At 44.7% G+C, this 21,141-nt stretch overlaps 1 protein-coding gene across 1 annotated transcript; it reads left to right on the top strand.

Moving 5' to 3' along the window:
• Positions 1 to 13,944: 13,944 nt before the first annotated feature.
• On the top strand, positions 13,945 to 20,909 carry LOC118793292 (NACHT, LRR and PYD domains-containing protein 12-like). The gene is made up of 7 exons (XM_036551412.1): positions 13,945 to 14,226; positions 15,179 to 16,971; positions 17,342 to 17,506; positions 18,568 to 18,738; positions 19,385 to 19,558; positions 19,858 to 20,031; positions 20,732 to 20,909. The coding sequence occupies exons 1-7, from the start codon at positions 13,945 to 13,947 to the stop codon at positions 20,907 to 20,909; spliced, it is 2,937 nt and encodes a 978-aa protein (XP_036407305.1).
• The last annotated feature ends 232 nt before the right edge of the window (positions 20,910 to 21,141 follow it).

Here is a 21,141-nt window from a genome sequence, read left to right as displayed (position 1 = left end):
TAATTTAATGTTTCACCACATTTACACTGTATACACTGCATACAGGCCATATACACAAATGAGACGACCAATGAGATTACTCAGCTGTTGAAAAGTCACATGTTACAAGAAGGAATGAGTTAATGAATGAATAAATGAATGAATGCATATATTGTTAGGTGGTTAAATGTTTCATTGTGTTTCAGACCATACACACTAATAAGATGAGTAATGTTACTCTGCCATTGAAACATTCCATGTTCCAAGAAGAAATGAGATGAATGAATGAATGAATGAATGAATGAATGAATGGATGGTTGGATGGATGGATGAATGGATGGATGGATGGATGGATGGATGGGTGGATGAATGAATGAATGAATGAATGAATGAATGAATGAATGTGTCCTTTGCTAATTATGTACAGGGTGAATTTCACCCACTTGCCACATTCCAGAAAAGTTGATGGTGATGTTTCAAAGGGACAGCATGCACGCTTCATTAATTCATGCTCACACTCCTTCACTGAGAGGGACGTGCTAAGCCAGCTGCCGACTGTAGCCTTCCCCCTGCCAAGGGGAGGAGCGGGTTTTACACCAGCCCGGATACATGCCCCGTCCCTCCCCGTATAAACTCCCAGCTCATTTCTCAGTGGCCAGACTCGCCGATGCAGGTTGGCTCAGAGTCAATTTTTGAGCCGTGAGTTTTATTTATTTACGCAACACATGTGTGACCCCATTAAAAAAGGTCTCAATGTGGGAGCAATTTAGGAAGGAAGCCTGATGCAGGTATGCACGCAGGTACGCGCGCTATGACTCGTATCATGCGGTATTTATAGGGGTGTCCACCTGGCATGTGAATGTCCGTCTGTTTGGGCAGGCTCTGATTGAGTGTATACTGGTCTCGGCCTTATGCAGGAAGAACATAAATATCTAGCCTATCCCTCCTCTCTCCTTCTCCTTTAATTGCTGTTCTTACTCCATTTCATTTCGCAGGCTGGTGAGCCTGCGTTAACCTAACCTGGTCAGGAGTTTCTTTGTTTACATATGCCTGTAGGTGCACATCATCTCTGAGATGCAAAAAAAACCTATCAGACAGCTTTTTCCTTTGAGTTATTTAGTGTTTGAGGGGCAGTTCCCAATTTTCCCCGGGGGTAGTCTGTTTCTTTAAAAAGCATGACATGAGCCAGATTGAGCACCTGCAATCCAAATAAAGTGCTTTGCTAGAGGGTGCAAGCATGGAGTTCAACAGTCCCAGTGCTACCAAGGATTTGAACTTAATGACCCTTTTACCTCTTGTCTAGAGGCATGTCCACCTTCTCTGCAGCCCTGCACCTCTAACCTGATGTGCCAATGACTCTCTGCACCGTTTGAGGTAGTAAGCAGGTAAATTGTCCATTCTTCAGTCGGCTGGACAGGTGTCATCTGTCATTTACTATCTAGGGTTCAGGGTCAGTTTTTCACCAGGTGTCCTCCTCTCTCAGTCAAGGCATCAATAATTTGTTTTTAACCCCCAACCGCCCCCCCCCACCACCACACACACACACACACACACACACACACACACACACACACACGCGCGCACACACACACACACGCACGCACACACACACACACACACACACATACGCACACACACACACACACACACACACACACACACACACACACACACATACGCACACACACACACACACACGCGCACACACACATACGCACACACATACACACACTCACACACTGGAGGCAATAATTCAGTACAGGCTCTCCCAAAGCCCCTTGTGAGTCACTGGAAATCTTGGTTTCAGAAGCCAGAACAGATATACATCAGTGTGAGTAGTACTATGGTAATAAGGCAAATATAGGCGTGGCACTCACTCACAAGGACAAGGGGGTGGGGGGTGGGGGGGTCACAAGAAATGTATCACTGGCCTGTGACAGCCACCCCAAATGCAACTGCACCCACAGAATGGGGGGCTGAAAAAAGGACTGTTGATTCTGGAGGTAAGGTGATGTAATCACTACACAAAGGAAGCTTTTCTTGAATTTTCTAACCCTTCCCCACCCCCTCCACACACACACACACACTAATGGCTGCATGATGTGTATGTATGGAATATTTTACATATGTACATTTATGTACAAACATGTGCACAGGCATGGAAATCCAGTCAAGCCGTCGAAATGGGGGGGGGGGGTGTCCATCCGCCCCCGCGATTCCATTCCAGGATCGGATATTCTGTGGTGGGGGTGGGCGTCTACCTCTCTCTGATCAGCTACCATCAGATGTCCCTCTCTCTTCCTTTCTGTCTCTGTTTCTCTCTCTCTCTCTCTCTCTCTCTTTCCTTCTCTACCTCTGTCTCTTCCTGGTTTTGTCTGCCTCTTTGTGTTTCTCTGTTTTCTGTTACCAGTGTAGCATAGTGGTAAGGCCCCAGTATATATCCAACTGTATAAAAGGGTAAAATTGTAGGTAGAGCATCTGCTAATTGACAATAATGTAATGTTTCTCTCTTAGTCAATTTCTGTCATTCCCTCTGTCTCTGATCCTGTATTTTTTGAATGGTACACTCTTAACTGCATCTCTTGTACAAACTTGCACAGACTCTACATAGCTTTCTTCATGCCTTTTTTTGTCATTCGAAGAGAGGTGGAGAGATAGGGGAATGATTGAAAGAATAATAATAAAAAACTTTTATAAACTTTTTTAACTTTATAAAAGTGTGCACAGCATAGCAGCTGGCTTGGATATGCACTAGCTCCTTACATTACTGAATTGGACATAAAATCATATGAGATAATGGCTGTTGGAGGGGAGGTATGGAGCATTATGCATAATACAAAGTGACCTCTCAATCAAACTCTTTAGCGGTTTTTAATGGTTGTACCTGCGGGTTGATGAATCAGGATTTGGACCTGTTATCTCTCGCTTTAAATGATGATCCTCGGGCTCTTTTCTAATGAACTGCGTGAAGAAACTTGGAAACAGTTTCCTGGACACCGTCCAAGCTGCTTTTGCATCATGATTGGCTGAGATGCGTTTCCATGAACACAGTGACCCCTCCCTTTCCCACCCCCCAAACAAAAAGAAAAACACTATTCTGGAAACAAATCTAAAGAGAATCGTGTAAGCCATTCTTGGCAGGAGAACAGAGCACTGGTATTTTACCCTCTGAGTAATCACAACATAAACAGAGTTTAACATCCCAAACCTTGCGTTTTGGGATGTTAAAACAAAACCTTGAGTTTTGTATTGATTTCTGTTGGCACAAGGCATCATTCGGTCTGTGTGTGCACATGTGTTTCTGTGCGCCCAACTGCCTCCGTGGCACGGCAATCTCACACACACACATATACACCTGGAACAGACAGGCACGGCTCAGCCTCGGAATGCCGGAGGGTTGCTGAGCGGGCATCCAATTCCAAGCTGGGATGGGCATGGCTGGCATCAGAGGGATGGGACATAAACAGGATCTTGTGTGTAATTATGCATAATAGGAGTCCCCCTTAGTCCCTGGCACCCTGCCCCCCCGCTCCCCCCCAAGCTCCCCTCAGCCAACACCCCCCCCCCCCCCCCCGACTCAAAATTCAGCACACTACTGGCTTCCTCATCCCACCCGGGTTAACAACTTTGCCGTGGTTCATTTTTCCAAAAACACTGTCGTATTTTGGAAAGTTCTGGAAAGCTAAACTGACTGAGGAGAACTCACAGGGGGGCCAGGGGATTTCTCAGTGAACCGAGAGACTTGAGCCATCTCTTTGCCTTCTGTATTTATACTGGTACAGCGCAGTTCTGCTAGCCTGAATTTTACAAGTTCCACGTCTGATGTCAAACCTGTGTTCTCTGCTCTAATTTTAAAAGAAGAGAGGAGAGAGAGAGAGAAAGAAAGAGCGTACTTTGAATTGTTCTTTTTAATGCAACGAGAATGACCCTATGTCCTCTCTCTCTCTCAGATCTGTTCCTTTCCCCTCCTCTTTGCCCTCTTCTTTCTCCTCCTCCCCTCTCCTCTGCTGCACCTTACTTGCAGAGAGCTTAAACAGACATGCTCGTATGGAGACCTGATGACGTCAAGGGAGATTTCACTATCAGCAGGCAGAGGGGTCAGATCAGGAAACAGCAGGAATTCCCCTCACACTGTCTATTGTCTGTGCTCATTCACTTTGATCATCCGAGATGATAAGCTTCACCTACAGTTTGTTGCATTTTGCCATATGTCTTTGTTTTACCTTGTGTGCATGTATTCCTGCCGCAAGTCCCAAGAGCAAAGTTGCTGAATCTGTGTCCGTAGTGTTTGTGTGTGCATATGCGCATATATGTGTGTGTGTGTTTGTGTGTGTGTGTGCGTGTGTATGTGTGTGTATGTGTATGTGTGCCTGTGTGTGTGTGTATGTGCATATGTGCATATGTGCGTATGTGTGTGTGTGTATGCGTGTGTATGTGTGTGTATGTGTATGTGTGCCTGTATATGTGTGTGTGTATGTGTGTGTGTGTGTGTGTGTGTGTGTGTGTATGGGGGGGGGGGGGGGGGTTGATAGAGCTTTTCCCTCAAGCTATTCTGGAAAGAGGTTGAAGGTGCAGCCCTGTAGGCCTCTGTGCCTCTCTGTGGCCTTTCACATTTCCCTTCTCCCTTCATCTTGTTTCTCTTCTTTACTCCTACGGCCAGCTATGCATCTGCCTAGCGCAGTACTAACAGGAGCAGCAGACTCCGCAGGCCCAGCTCTGGACAGCCCTGTCAATATGCACGCATACCAGGGAATCCCACCCCATACCAAACCCATACCCGCACACGTGAACCCCGTTTTCTCATGTTAATACGTAATGATTTTTCAAGGCAGATGTAGCCTTTAAGTGCTGATCCCCTCTGCCTGTCCCTGGCACGGCAGGGAGAACTCTACCCACGTTGCACCTGCTCCGTCCCCTCCTCCGTCACACTCGTGTGCTTCCAACTCCGCAAATGCAACACTCATTCAACCCGACTTAGTCACATTCAAAAACCCCAGAGGAAAGACAAAAAAAAATCTGCTGTGAAGGTGTCAGAGGAGGGTTTAGTGGGCAGTGGATCCAGCCCAGCAGAGACAGAAAGAGAGAGAGACAGACACAGAGAGAGATGGCGGGTGGAGGGAGAGAGCATCTGCAGCCTCTTGCTTGTCAGCTCATGTACCTGTGCAGTCCACATAGATCCTGAGTGAGTCTGAGTCATAGAGCCTGAGAATTGACTACATAATAGCAAGAATGGATATGGTACTGTAAATTAGCATTATGCACTCTGATGTGGCATCACAACCCCTGACTCAGAGGCCCAGCCTGTTTGACAGGTGTCTGAGATCGTCCTCCTAATCCAAACAATCTCTGATTCTTCCTCCTGACCCATGTATACTATCAGCGAGCAGTGCGTGCGAAACATTTAAGAGACGGAGTGGATGTAACAATTGGACATTCCGGGTCGTAATTCATGGCCGTGATTAATAATGACATGCAGGATCTTTCCTGATGAATCATGACAGAGTGTGTGCGAGGAACTGTGGAAAAGAGCCTCCGATGTTCAGGACTGAGCAAAACGGACAGTCCAGCGGAGCTTTGGCTGGAGCCACAAGAGGCTGAAATGCATCCCGCTTCGGGGGGAAGCCCTGGGTTTTAGGAAATGAGCAGTAACTCCCGGGGAATTTCTGCGCCAGGTGTTCCTCTTTAACAAGCTGGGCGGTATCTACTGACAATGGTCCTTAGCAGCTCCTCCTAGCTGCTGATGCTGGACTGCAGTAAACCCCGGGCATCTGTGCTTGGGTCTAGCGTTACAGTGGGATTAGCGGTAATCATAATGTGAGTCACCTCTCCCGCGTCCCATACACACTCTTTCCTTACCGCACAAATGCGCATTTTCCTTTACACACACGCATATGCACACATACACACACACACACACACACACGCACCTACACACACATGCACACGCAGACATGCACACACACACACAAACACGCATGCACACACACATGCACATACACACACATACACACATGTACACACACACACACGCATACACACACGTACACATGCACACACACAAACATACACACACACACGTATACACACGGGCACACACACATGCCTATGCACACGGGCAGACATGCACACACACACACAAACACGCATGCACACACACATACACACATGTACACACACACACACGCATACACACATGTACACACACACACACGCATACACACAAACATACACACACACACGTATACACACGGGCACACACGCACGCACACTTGCTCGTGCACATGTGCACATGCAAATCATCATATCTGTGAAAGAAGCCATGTTGAATTCACCAGTAAATTGACACAGTGGAGATTTAACATGAGGAATGGCTCATGTTGTGGCAACGTTGTGCTAAGGATGAGGGCTGGTTAAATTACATTACATTACATCGCATTATGGTCATTTAGCAGATGCTCCTATCCTGAGCAAATTATACAGGTCTCAATTTCATCCATTTATACAGCTGGATATTTACTGGGGCAATTATGGGTTAAGCACCTTGGCCAAGGTTTTACGTAAGAGCAGTGCCCCAGTGGGGAATTGAACCAGAAAGCTTTCAGTTACAAGCCCCACCCCTTACCACTATGCCACACACCACTCAAAGGCTGCTGGTTTGATTTCCTTGGACAAGGGGCTTGACCCAAATTGCCTCAGTAAATGCATAAATAGTTGATTTGTAAACGATCTGAGTTACTCTTGATGGGAGTGTCTGCTAGGCTTTTGCATCTGCCAGTGACTTTACAAATGACCTAAAACCTGCATGTTCCTCTTAAACTGCCATTTTTTTTTAATGTGGAATGACCAATGCCAAATTTTCCCTGAATTTCTCTGCAATCCTGGCATGCCCAATTGTGTCATATACATGTTCCATAGCTACGACACCTGCCATCAATCAGGGGACTGATACTAACACACTTTCCTCCCAGAGTGGTACACGCTGCCCTCACTGACCAGCAGGGGTCACTATTTAGCTACAAGATGACACCCCTAAACCCCCCCCCTTATATTCCTGGTGGAAAGAGACAATTTGTTCCACCACTACGGGCTCCCGATCATCACCGATGCCCAGCGTTTTTTTTTGATATCCCTGTCACTCCTGTTTTGTTGTTCTGGTTGCCCATCTGAGATACTTCTTCCATATGTGTTTGTTATGCACAGTGCTTGCTTTGGCAAACCAAGCACATGGTTTTCATTGCCAATAAAGTGACCGGCATTTAGAACACACAGTCATGGGGAGAAACAGAGGAGTGGAGGGGAGAGAGAGATGCAGGAAGTGGAAAGAGACCCACAGGTGTTTTCTATTTAAAGTGCCCACCTCTCTTCAGTACCGGAGCAGTTTTACATCATGTCTCCATGTAATTCCTTGATTCATGTTTTACTGAAGCCCGGGAGAACCTTAAGCAGCGTGCCCCTGCAGTGGGAACGTCCAAAAATCTCTGCAGAAGAGATAATGCTGGGTTTGGGGGTTGGGGGTGGGGTGGTGGGGGTGGATTTGTCTGTTCCGATTTAGGGTCAGGTTCTCGATGTGACAGAGCTGCCCAGGCCACAGCTGAATCCCTTCATTAGCGGGGGATTAACACCATATCAGCCCGCCGAATGTGAGCGAGCCGTTGGATATTAGGCTGGGAACACTGCCTCAGGTAACCTGAAACCTGCTTAAAGACCCGTTAGGAGGAGAGAGAACCCTTGACAACGAGGCCGTTCCCAGTCACACAAGAACATGCCTCCATCTCCGTCTCTCCCTCGCCCTCATCGCTTTCCTCCAGGCGTGACTCCTCCTCTCTCTCGTCCTTTCCCTTCTCCCACGACATCACATTTTATCACCTCTTTCAACGCTTCTTCTTTCACGCCCCATCCTCATGTCTGTTTTGCTTATTTAATTTCACGCTCGTGTTTCATGTTGTGCTTTTTTGTTTCATCTAAATAAGTTAAATCAAGTTTCCTTTCTCCTTCTGTCTCTCTAGCTCTCTCTCTTCCTCAGTGTCTTCCTCTTTCTTCCTGTCTCTGTCCCCCTCTCTCTGTGTCTCTCTCTCTTCCTTGGTCTCTTCCACTTGGTCTTCCAGACTCTCTCTCTCTCTCTCTCTGTCTCTCTGTCTCTCTCTCTCTCTGTTCCTCTTTGTCTCTTCCTTGGTATCTTTCCCTCTCTGTCCTTTCTCTCTCTCTCTCTCTCTCTCTCTCTCTCTCTCTCTGTCTCTCTGTCTCTCTCTCTCTCTCTCTGTCTCTCTGTCTCTCTGTCCCTCTCTCCCTGTCTCTCTGTCTCTTTGTCTCTCTCTCTCTCTGTCTCTCTGTCCTTCTCTCTCTGACTCTCTGTCCCTCTCTCTGTCTCTCTGTCTCTCTGTCCCTCTCCCTCTGTCTCTCTGTCTCTCTGTCCCTCTCTCTCTGTCCTTCTCTCCCTCCCCTCTCTGTGTCCTGAGCCGTATGCTGGGTGGCTGTACCCAGCAGTGAAAGGCTCTATGCTGCAGTGAGAGAGGGGTGGCTTGGGGCGCTGGGCCAGGGGACTCTGGGGCCGGAGCCCCGGGCTGCGGTTGTTATGGAGCTCTCTTGTTGTCAAGACGGTTGCAGGAAAACACAGCTGCAAGAAAGGGTACAGGACACAATGCTCTGGGAACAGATCGGGCAGACAGTGGGGGGAGAACAGACGGCTGAAATTAGAAGGGGGGGGGGGCTTCATCCCCTCTCTTCTACCCCATCCTTATCCTCTTCCTCTGTCCAGGGTGTTAAGATGGTAAACAGTAGTATGGATATCAAGCTTTTCCTCCTCTATAGGCTTTCTGCCATCTGGATTTCCTGACTAGGTACCACCTGTGTCTGGATGTCTGCTATGAAATCTGGTGATTTATTTAAAGCAGAGGGTTAGAAATGCCGGTGATGTCTTTGCATGGTAATAAAAAAAAAAACTGTGAAAAAGATGGCCTGAGGCATCAGACTTGTCCCTCTCTGTCTTTTAACCATTAAGAGGTTATCATGAGGACCCTCCTAGCCCCCACTCCTTGCTCTCTCTCTCCCTCTCTCCCTCTCTCCCGCTCTCTCTCACATACACACACACACACACACACACACACACACACACGTGAATGGGGTTCTCAAAATAGAAAGACAAATAAAGATACAAAGGTCAACTGCTGAGATGGAAAAATACAGAAAATAAAAAATAAAAAAAGAAAGAAATGATGTCACCATCAGCGGATGATCAGCCAATCAGATAATACAATCACAGCCTTTGGTTGTGAAGCTTCCAGGTCGGGGCGGCAGTGTAGCATAGTGGTTGAGAAGCAGGACACGCAACTGAAAGGTTGCCGGTTTGATTCCCTGCTGGGGCACTGCTGCTGTACCCTTGGGCAAGGTACTTAACCCATAATTGCCTCAGTAAATATCCAGCTGTATAAATGGATAACATTGTAAATACCTGTAACCTGTGTAAGTGTATGCTAAATGCCAATAATGTAATGTAACGTAATGAGTTCCATTTACAGGACCCTCCTTCAATGGGCAAATCTTAAAGAACCGCACATTAGGCAGCAAAAAGGACAAAAAGGTCACTCACTGTCTGCTCTGTTCATGATGCACAGTAACATACCGGAAAAAAGGGGACCAGCCTCCTCTGGTCAAAAGAGTGACCATGTGTGCAAGTGTCAGCTGTCATGCCATGTCACAAGGGCTTTTCGTTTGTATCAACACCCGAGAGGAAGTCCATGTGAGGGTCCTTTTAATGATATTTCAGGACTGACAATTGCAATTAGCTTGTGTGATGTCAATGTAAAGACAACTGGGACAGACACAGAAAATACTTCTGGAACATACTGAAAAAGAACATTTTGGTTCATCTGGAGAAAAGTTGTTCTGATTTTTGTTGTGTGAAGTTGTTCTGATATGGGTGAAACGTCTATGCTTCATTTTGTAAAGTGCAATTAACTGCATAAACAGACAATTACAGCAAAGCTTGTATTGTGACTCTGTCAGTCTCTTTTTATCTAGAACAAAACCATGCACATGTATCTGCACGCACGCACATGCACACACACACACACACACACATACACACACATACACACAAACATGCATGCATTTCACCTCATATTTTTTGGCTTATCTTCATGGCACTTTGCATTCCTGAGAGCTGTGTTGGGTGGTCTAACCCTCTACCCATCTCTCTCTCTCTCTCTCTCTCTCTCCCTCCCTCTCTCCCTCACACACACACACACACACACACACACACAGCCTCTCAAAGTGGGATTAATGGTTCGCTTTGTGAAACTAGGCAGAAGGTGATATTATTGGACAGTAGGGTGTGGAGTGATGTCATCAAGTGAAGCGATTTCCCCACTGCGCTGATCATTGCCGAAACTCACTTGAAGTGCTTTTTCACAGCATGGTTAAGTTCACAACAAACTTAATTTGTGGTGCAGCTGAAAAAAAGAAAGCATATTCAGTAATAAGCAAACAAGCACAAATCTTGTAAACAGGAAAATAAGAAAGTTCCTTCCTTCAAATCTGAGCATTTAAAGGGAACTCAGTGAAACTCTCCTCCTCCTTCTTGGCTCGATTTAACTGACACTCGATTTAGGAGCAGTGTAACGCCTGACTTTATTTAATGTATATGTACCCTGACCCCAGCCACTCTCCACCTGTGCATCTGGTGCACTCCCACACCAGGAATTTTGGAAGATCTGCACGCATCTGAATGATGCCACGACCCACGCCCGTCCATCATACCTTTGTGACGCTGTTGCACACATCGCAGTATAATTTTGTACGAGAGCGATACGGAGAGATGGATAGCGAGAAAGAGAGAAAGTGAGTGAGAGAGAGAGAGAGAGAGATATGGGGCAGGGGCAGGGGCAGGGAGAAAAAGAAGGAGAACCACTATGCAGAAGGTTCATTCTGCAGGTTTTTTGTCCTCTTTTTTTCAGTACCTCTAGTAATTTTACATCTCTGTCTTAATTGTGTCCCTTCAGAAGGAAAGGTCTGCATGAAAATGCCTCCCTCTCAGGGTACTTTCCACATGAGTCCAGAGACAGGCCAAGTTGTCTGAAGGGTAACTGATACCAGTGGTGCGACAGAAATGGGGACCATACTGCACTCTTTCTCACATGTGTGTCTGCGTGTGTTTGACTGTCTGTCTAATGCACTGATTCTCAATCCTGCTCCTGGCCCCCCCCCCCTGCTCTGCACATTTTCTTTTTTTTTTTTTTTTTTTTTTTTTTTTTTTTTTTTTTTTTCCAATTTGAAAACTTTTTATTTTACTTTCGGCTACCGGCAGGGTTATAAGCATACAGACACTAAAGACAAAACAAACAAACCACTTTGGCAAAAAGGGAAAAGAACACTGAGACAATGTCCATATACTAACTTGGCCCTATTACAAAGGTCCAATGGCATGACCTCTCACTTCCTGTTATGCACTGGCTCTGCACATTTTCCATCTTTCCCTGCTCTACCTACCTGCCTGAACTCATCAGTGGCACTTTTGATTAGCTGAACACACCTGATTTAATCATTAATTTCAATCAGGTGTGTGAGGAGCAAGGATAGATATGCAGAACAGGGGGGCTCCAGGAGTAGGATTGAGAAACACTGGTCTAATCCATCCCTTGAAGACAAGGGACAGGTTTTTCTTTTGACGGCAGCTGTGTTTCCAGAACACAGCTGCCCTCTGCTGTTTGCTTAAGGGCAGAGCACTGTGGATACCGCCACAGCTCATGAACAGGATGAGAGGTGCAGTATTGTTTCTTATCAGTAGGGGGTGCTAAGGTACCACTTTTCATTCTCGGTTTCAGATGACAAACTGTTACATTTACATTTACATTTATTCATTTAGCAGACGCTTTTATCCAAAGCGACTTACATAGGTTACAGTTCTGTACAATGTTATCCATTTATACAGCTGGATATATTTACTGAGGCAATTTACTGTTACATGGTTCCTGAATAAATTGGTACTAATTTACCATCTATGTAAGGGCAGAGGAAAACTGAAACAAAGCTCAGCAATAAAAGACAAAACTAGGAAGGAAGTATTAGATAGATTAGATTAGATAGAGATTAGATTAGATAGAGAAGTATTAGATATTAGTCTGCAGCCCAGATATAGCCTTTGATTTATACAAGTTACACTTGATGCTCCTTCATGACCTTAGAGTTTAGACAGATTTTCAGAGAGCATATCTATATGCAACTGTGGTGAGAAATATGAACGTGAAAGGATAGATAAGGTTTCTGTGTGTGCGTGCATGCATGCGTGTGTGTGTGTGTGTGTGTGTATGTGTGTGTGTATTGGTTTTACCGCTGCTGAAATACACCAAGTGGTAATGGATTTTATGAGGTGTGCCTTTATGGTGTTACACACATAAACTTGTCTTTGTTCCTAACATAGCTGTGCACTGTATAAACGCTTCTGTCAATAAAATGCCTTATGCTTTTATAAGCGGACAGTGAATTCAGTGTTCTAGAAATACATCTCTGTTCTGCCCTCATCAAAAATAATAAGTAACTTATTACAGATGAGTAATCTCACTGTATATAAACTCCAGTTATCTCCACTGAGAAGTGATGAGCTCTTTGGTTAAACTTGTGACATGTTGTCGCATGATGAATAACTGCAAAAACTTCCATTGATTTTTGAAGGAAAGGAGACTTATGCTTCCCTTCCTTTGTCATCTTTAAAGTTACATTTTAGAGTAAAGAGGAGCACAGTTTCTGTTTAAAACATTTCAGATCTTTAAGGTGAGTCTCTGGCCGTGGTACATAATTCTGTGATTGAGTACCACTCTGAATGCCCTGAAATTTTTGTGGTGAGTAGGAACATTTTCCTGTTGCAGCTTACATCACCTTGTTTGTGCTCTACATTTATCTGAGGGTGGTCTACATTTGTGGGAATAGGCTAACTGTCATACATGTCAGTATTTTTATTTATTTATTTATTTATTTTGGCGCCAAATTTTTCTCTGTATGATTACGGCTGAACTTCATGACAAATTTGAGACTGAGTACTCTGAACCAGAACTATACTCACTGAAAAGTAAAACAGCGAGGATCACTTCTCATTATGGGTTTTAAACAAGGACATCATAGTGTGAGTTACCATACAGCGTAATAAGTGAGCCTGATATCAGATGCGGTAGCGTGTTACATTTTTATATTGTATTTATGTTGATTTCATTGCCCAATTCAGTCCAAGAACTGTATGCTTTAAACATTAATCTTTGTGGGGAAAAAAATCAGTGTTTTTTGCTTTTTTGATTTCTTGCACGACATGAGTGAATTTTATCAGGAACAGAGCGACTGTCTGCTCTGGATATGAAAACTGTTGATAAGTTAAGTAAAGAGCAGGTGGAGGTGGTTTGATAAAGAAATGATAAGAATATTATAGACTCACCTGCACTGCTACTGTATACTGATTCAGTAGAGTACTGTCATTTACTGTGCAGAACCTCTAACATGCAGGAAAATCTTCAGTTTCAGACAGTCCATTTGCCTCCAGTAAGGAACTATGAGCTTTGCAAGTGTAAATATGCAAGAAATATTGTAGAAAACAAAATCATTTTCTTTAAAAGATAAAGTCAAACAAAAAAAGTAAAAAAAAAAAATGCTCTCCAACACCTTAAAGAGGTAAATGTGTCTTTAATTATATGCCTTTGTTGTTCATATTTATGGCTGACTCCCTCAGAAATAGTCTTTGTGTCTACTGCACATTCCCTCTCTGGGCTAAACCAGAACTTACCAACAATATTCAATTAAATAACACATGTCACATTTGCAATGTGACGCTTTACCTTCCCTCATTACAGTTAAAGACTTCAGATGTCATAAACTTTTTGTATGCCCCAGATTTCCCTGCTGAAATGGCAGTCGATGAGTCTGTGTTTTGCCAGTAAGAGGCCAGTCACCTCTGCTCATTACACCCCCTACAGGCGGACAGTGAAAATGGCAGATATTACCTCTGAGCTTTTCTCCACCCTGGAGGACCTGTTGAAGGACGAGCTGAAAAGATTCCGGATACATCTGTCTGACAAGAACCTTCTGGAAGGCTTTCCCTCCATCCCCAAAAGCCAGCTGGAGAAGAAGACCCTCACAGACATAGTGGAGAAGATGTTGGAAACCTATGGCAAGCAGGGGGCGCTAGAGATCACCCTACACATCCTGAAGAAGATGAACCACAATGATCTGGCAGGGAGATTGGAGAAAACTCGCAGACAATGTAAAAGAGTAATATCCTCCATGTCTATACTTAGTACATGTATATACTATAGTCATGATACAGTAGAGCCTCCCTTGCAGTCATTACTTTCTTATTTTTCTATCAACATATCTTCTGTCATTTTTACCTTACCTTTTAATACCATATAAAATCAAGCACTCTTTTTTTAACTCATACTCAGCATCCCATTTTTGGCGGTCACTGAAATAAACAATGAAGTACTGTGCTAGAATTGAAAAAATTACTGCTTGCTAAAATGTTGTTTCATAAATCTCAAAACAAATGACCACACTGTTGAGACTGAGTTTCTCTCGTTTCCACCGCTGCATACATTAAAGTTTAAATGTGACCCAAAAAAGCTTGCAGCCCCAAGACAATTACATTTCAGAATGCTGTTAACAAAAATATTTATATCATTCTGCAGTGAATTTGAATAATTTGCGTAATCTAACATTTCATTACACTGATGTAACGATGTAACAGAAGCAGGTAATGCCACATGTTCTCCTCTAACTGCTTTCTCTGTTTCTCTATGACAGACAGAGGGACGGCTATAACTGGAGACCAAGGTGAGCTGACAAAAATCACTGGGCGAGCTGGGCGAGGGCTACACACTATGGAGAATTTATGAGTGACATTTTTTGACCCGTCACAGAATATAAATCATGAACATGTTAATCTTACAGCAGAGTCTGGACCACAAAAATAATCACTCAGTCAGACAGACTCTAAACCACAATAGTGTCGATGACATAACACCCAAAACGTCATCCTTGAAACCATTAACACTGATTTGACTTGAGTTTGGCATCAAAAGATTCAGTGCAGCACAAGTATGAATATTCACAAACCTACGCGTTTACCTACCGCAGTTCAAGAGTTTTCTCTACACGCTTGCCAGCTAAGAATTTCTTTTTTGTAAATTTCAATCCTGCAGAAAAATCCATGAAAAACGCCCAGGAGACTCTTAAAGCTAGCCTGATGACAAAGTTTAAGGAAATATCCGAAGGCGTCGGCAAACGAGGGAGCAAATCTCTTCTCAATGACGTTTACACCGACGTGTATGTGATCGAGGGCGAAGGCGAGGGGGTCAACAGTGAGCACGAAGTGCGGCAGATCGAGAGAGCGGCTAAGAAGCAAACCGCACCGGAGGTAGCGGTCCTGTGCACCGACATCTTCAAACCTCCACAGGGCCAGAAGAAACAGATCAGAACGGTCGTGACGAAGGGGATCGCGGGCATCGGGAAAACAGTCTCCGTACAGAAGTTCATCCTCGACTGGGCCGAGGGGAAGCTAAACCAGGACGTGTTTTTCACATTCGTGCTTCCTTTCCGGGAGCTGAACGTGATTAAGAACGAACAATACAGCCTGCTGAAGCTCATCTATTACTTCCACCCAGAGCTGGAGGCCTACGGGAATGTCTTCTGGGGAGGTAAGAAGGTCTTGTTCATCTTTGACGGTCTAGATGAGAGCAGGATCCAGCTGAACTTCCAGGTCAAGAAGTGGTCTGATGTGACGGATCTGACGTCAGTCGATGTGCTGCTGACCAATCTCATCAAGGGGAACCTGCTGCCTGACTCCGCCCTCCTCTGGATCACCACCCGTCCAGCAGCGGCCAGCCAGATCCCTTTCGAATTCGTTCACCGTGTGACAGAGGTGAAAGGTTTCAAAGACCCGCAGAAGGAGGAGTACTTCAGGAAGAGGTTTAGTGAAAACGAATCCTTGTCCAAGAGAATTGTCACATACATAAAGTCGACAAGAAGCCTCTACATCATGTGCCACATACCGGTCTTCTGTTGGATTTCTGCTACCGTCCTGGAGACCATGCTGGATGAGACGTACAACAAGGGACAGGCCGGCCCCAAAACCCTCACCCAGATGTACACACACTTCTTACTCATCCTGACCAACATGAACAAGAAGTATAGTGAGGAACACGGTGCTGACACCAGGTCAGAGAAAGAGCGAGAAAACATCCTGAAGCTGGCGGAGCTGGCCTACCAGCACCTGGAAGATGGAAAAATCATGTTCTACGAGGACGACCTGAAAAAGTGTGGCATTGATGCCAGCGAAGCCTCTGTGTACTCCGGAGTGTGCACTGAAATATTTAAGGATTCGGACATAACCGGTGGCAGAGTGTTCAGCTTCATACACCTGAGCATCCAGGAGTACTTTGCAGCCCTGTTCGTGTTTCTCTCCTACTCGAATGAGAAAAAAAATCTTTTTCAGAAAAAACAAAACCTGGGTTACAAATTCTCCAAGCTTTTCAAAAAGAGCTCGATGTTTGACTTGCTCAAGAGCGCAGTGGATAAGACCCTGAGCTGCGATAACGGAGAGCTGGACCTCTTCCTCCGGTTCCTCCTCGGCATCTCCAGGGACTCTCAGAGGTCTGACAGCCTCCTGCGAGGCCTTCAGACAAGTACGGAAAGCAGCTCCCAGGGCCTGGAGGAGACCGTCAAGTACATCAAGGGGAAGATCAAGAAGAATCCATCTCCCGAAAGGAGCATCAACCTGTTCCACTGCTTGATCGAGCTGGATGACAACTCCTTTGTGGAGGAGATCCAGTCCTACCTGAAAGCGGGGACACTTGAGGGAAAAGAGCTCTCCCTCTCACCTGCCCACTGGTCAGCTTTGGCCTATGTGCTTCTGATGTCAGAGGAGGTCCTGGATGAGTTTGACCTGAAGAAATACATCAGATCTGATGATGGACTCCGGAGACTTCTGCCTGTGATCAAGTACTCCACAGGAGCTCTGTAAGTGCTGCAACTTTGGACAACCACTCACATTTAATTGACAAGGGCTCAAAGCTTTGATACTCTTCTCACTATTGTCATTTACATATGGGTCTAACAACAAAAGGAATTAAAACATGCATTCTATGAAGCAAGTTAATGACTCTTCTGGAAAATGTTTAGATGGACTTGGCTCTAATTGATAAATCCAACCAGTAATTGATCGATCCATCCATCCAGACGCTTTCCTAAGTTACCAATAACTGTAGTACCATACCATAAGACCTTACAGATGTTCTGTGTAATGGTCAATATGCACACTGGAGTTGCTGTGAAATGTAGATATATGGAGACATGACCCATTTCTCATTTCTGAAATTGAACTTAACAGGATGGACAACTGCAACCTCACCAAAGGGTGCTGTGACTCTTTGGCCCAGGCGCTCAGCTCAGACCTGAGACGGCTCACTCTGAGCCACAACGACCTGCAGGACTCTGGAGTGAAGCTCCTCGCTGCCGGAATGGAGGATCACAACTGTAAACTTGAAAAACTCAGGTGAGCGTCTCAGGGGAGTTTAGGTAGAGTGGTCAGAAAACAGGGGGTCTCTGACTCTTTCTGTGAAGGGTCCTGCTATATAAAGCCAGTATCAAGCAATACATAGCATCTTTAAAAGTCTGCTGTATGTACTAACCAGATAGTCAGTCTGTGTATGAACCATGTCACCATCCATAGCTTATGTGACCTTATCAGTATATACCAAATCAGAAATATCATGGTACTTACATTATTGTCATTCAGCCAATCCAGAAAGACTTACATAGTCTTACATGTTATCTACTTATATAGCCGGAGGCAATTGTGAGTTACATACCTTTCCCAAGGGTGTAACAGCAGTGTCCCAGTGGGGAATTGAAACAGCAACCCACTCCTTGTCATACTGCTGTCATACTGATAAGTTGTGATATGAATGGTGACGTAGTCTAGCCAGCTAACACAAATTATCATGACGGTTCAGGTAGTACGGTAGAATAACTGCAGTGATTTTGCCATGTCAGGCTCTGATCTGCTGCCCTCACCACCAGCACAGCATGCCAAAATGGACAATTCATTCGGTGAAATAAAGACACCAGGTCCCCAACTAGGGAAACAAATTTTACAGCTTTCCTAAGACAACATGATGTTAACATCTGTGCTGGACCTACATGCTCATCAGAGCTCCACTGTGCTTATGAAGGTGTCATACTGTGCTCACAAAGGCTTCATATCGCTCTTATGTAGGACCCTTAACCCTTTTGCACGTACAGTCAAAGCGGTGTGATTAGAATACTAGATTGTAAAAATTCTAGGTAACGTTAGCTTTGAGGAAACAGTTAACATTACAGAGTATAGCAAATGCGGTGGCAAAAACTATGAGAGGCTTAATAACGCTAATGAAAACATAATGAAATGTAACATAATACACACGCTACATAGCATAAAATTAGTCATGTATGAAAGTGTTAATGTAGTTTTGTCACATTTTTTTCATAAGACCTTTGCTGCTATGCTCTATTCTTGCCTAATTTTGTTCATTCCGTTCCCATTTGATTTATGTCAAAATTTTGTTTTTGATGTAGGCTGGATGGGTGTAATCTCACCGACAAATGCTGTGAAAGACTGGCTGAGGCTCTCACCAAATCTCCAGACCTGAAAGAACTGGACCTGAGTGACAATGAACTGCAGGATTCTGGGGTTGAGAAGCTCTCAGTTGGCGTGATGAATCCGCACTGTAACGTGGAGATGCTGAGGTGAGGAGCGCTGAGTCACAAGGGTTGCTGGTGTAGCAAAGCTGAAGTGAAGAACTCGTGTGAGTCCTGTGTAAAAGCCTTGGTAGCAGGTAGCAGGTAACCAAGTGGTTGCAGCAGCTACGTCACTCCCCAAGACCTGGTTAAGTAGCGTTGTTGTCGACAGGCTAGGGGTAAATTGCCTTTAGTTCAACTGGCAACAACGCTGGTCATAAAGGGGTTGGCAGCAAGCAGTGAGAACCTTGGTTTGAAACTCGCCCGCTCGCTGACCCCCGTAACATCTAATACACAACGCAGCAAAATCCCACCCATTACACTGGGAGTAACTGGGGAAAAAAACACATTACATTATTGGCATTAAGCAGACGCTCCTATCTAGAGCGACTTACATTGGCTACAGTTGTTTTTTTTGTTTGTTTTTTACAATTTTATCCATTTATACAGCTGGACAGTTACTGAGGCACTTGTGGGTTAAGTATCTTGCCCAAGGGTACAGCAGCGCCCCAGCAGGGAATCAAACCGGCAGCCTTTAGGTTGCGAGTTCTGCTCCTTAACCACTATGCTACACTTCCAGATAATAATTATAGAATTATTCATGCAAGAATCCATGGCTTTCGCAAAGATGTATTTTAAATCGCTTCTTGTTTAGGCTGCGGTGGTGCAGGCTAACCGAGAAGTGCTGTACATCACTGGCCTCAGTCATCAGCTCGAACTCCTCAAAGCTTAAAACTCTGGACCTGAGTGATAACGACCTGCAGGATTCAGGAGTGCAGATCCTTTCCACTGGACTGAAGAGTCCACACTGCAAGCTGAAGACTCTGAGGTCAGTGCGGTTAGGGAATCCACACTGTAAACTGGAGACACTGAGCGAAGTATTTCTATGACATAGGTTAGGTGTGATAATGTCTAATGCAGCAAGAAAACAAACTTTTATTTAGTATAACTGTGTCTTAGAAAACAGTGTCTCAGTGTAAGCAAAATCATTAACAGCAGTGAAACAATAAATGTGTGTATTCTGTAAACCAATACCCTAGCAATGTCTCATGATATTTTCATGGTGTGGTGGCTTTTCCTCAGCTGAAATGAGCTCTAAAGCTTTTTTCTCACATTGCCTCATGTTAGCCTCCATAGGTGTCGCCTCACAGCAAAATGCTGCAAGGATTGGGCTGCAGTCCTCAGCTTAAACTCTTCTGAACTGAGAGAGTTAGACCTGAGTGACAATGATCTGGAGGACTCTGGAGTGCAGCAGCTGTCCTCTGGACTGGGGAACCTGAAATGCAAGCTAAGGAAACTGAGGTCAGCACCTCCAGAGTGTGCTTTTCCAAGCATTCAAGGATTGGCCTCTGAACAATGGCCACTACTGCACCAATTAAGCATTAATGTACAATTAATATACTTATAAATACGTATAAATATTTAATGCGATGCAGGACATAATATCTCATTGAGTTTTCTGGAAAAGGTATCGTTTTACATGTGGGCTTGAATCCTTCTGTAATTACATATGTAGTACTGTGTAAGTAATATGTAGGTACACCTTAATAACACAGTAATATCAGTTTGAAAGAGTTTAATTGCACATGTATAGCAAAGTAATGCATATGAATTTGTTACATATGCATAATACTTTAAATATTTTAGATGGTTAGAGTTTACATTCATGAAGGTGCAATAATACTGTGTCATTAGTATGGATTTGCATTATACTTTAACTACACGTACCACATTGCTTCCATAACACCTGCATAAAGAGTCCACAAGGCCTGACATAACCCTCCATAAATAATGACACCTTTTTGCACGCCCATGCAAACTGCTATCAAACAAGAAAAGATGTGATAATCTGCTATAAGATGTCATAAATGTTTATTGTAAATGTTATTTCAGATATGAAAAATAAACTATATGCTCGCCTTACACTGTATTCTTATTGACAGAAGGCACAAGTGTACACAGATGGTACAGTAAAGGGTTTCAATGGCCTTTCTCTCTGCAGGTTGTCAGGGTGTCGAGTCACAGAGGCAGGCTGTGCTTCTCTGGCTTCAGCTCTGCGTTCAAACCCCTCACACCTGAGAGAGCTGGATCTGAGCTACAATCATCCAGGGGACTCCGGAGTCAAACTGCTCTCCGCTATAATTAAGGACAGCAAACACAAGCTGAAGAAAGTGAAGTGAGTCTGTTTTACTCGGTGAAGCTCTGTTAACAAGCACAAAGAGCTTTCCCACTCGTCACAGAGCTCAGGGTTCCCACGGCGCACTTCACGGATAGGCTGTGCGTTTCTCACAATACCTGTCTGTTCCTCTCCGTTTCCCACAGCACTGAACACGGTGGAGAGCACAGGAACAAACCAGGGCTGAGGAAATGTGAGTACTCTACCGCACTGATTCTCAGTCCTGCTCCTGTGGG

This window comes from Megalops cyprinoides, chromosome 1 (assembly GCF_013368585.1).
Source record: "Megalops cyprinoides isolate fMegCyp1 chromosome 1, fMegCyp1.pri, whole genome shotgun sequence".
Lineage (NCBI taxonomy): Eukaryota > Metazoa > Chordata > Actinopteri > Elopiformes > Megalopidae > Megalops > Megalops cyprinoides.
Note: the sequence above shows the minus strand (reverse complement) of the source record. Positions and strands in the feature narration are given on the sequence as shown.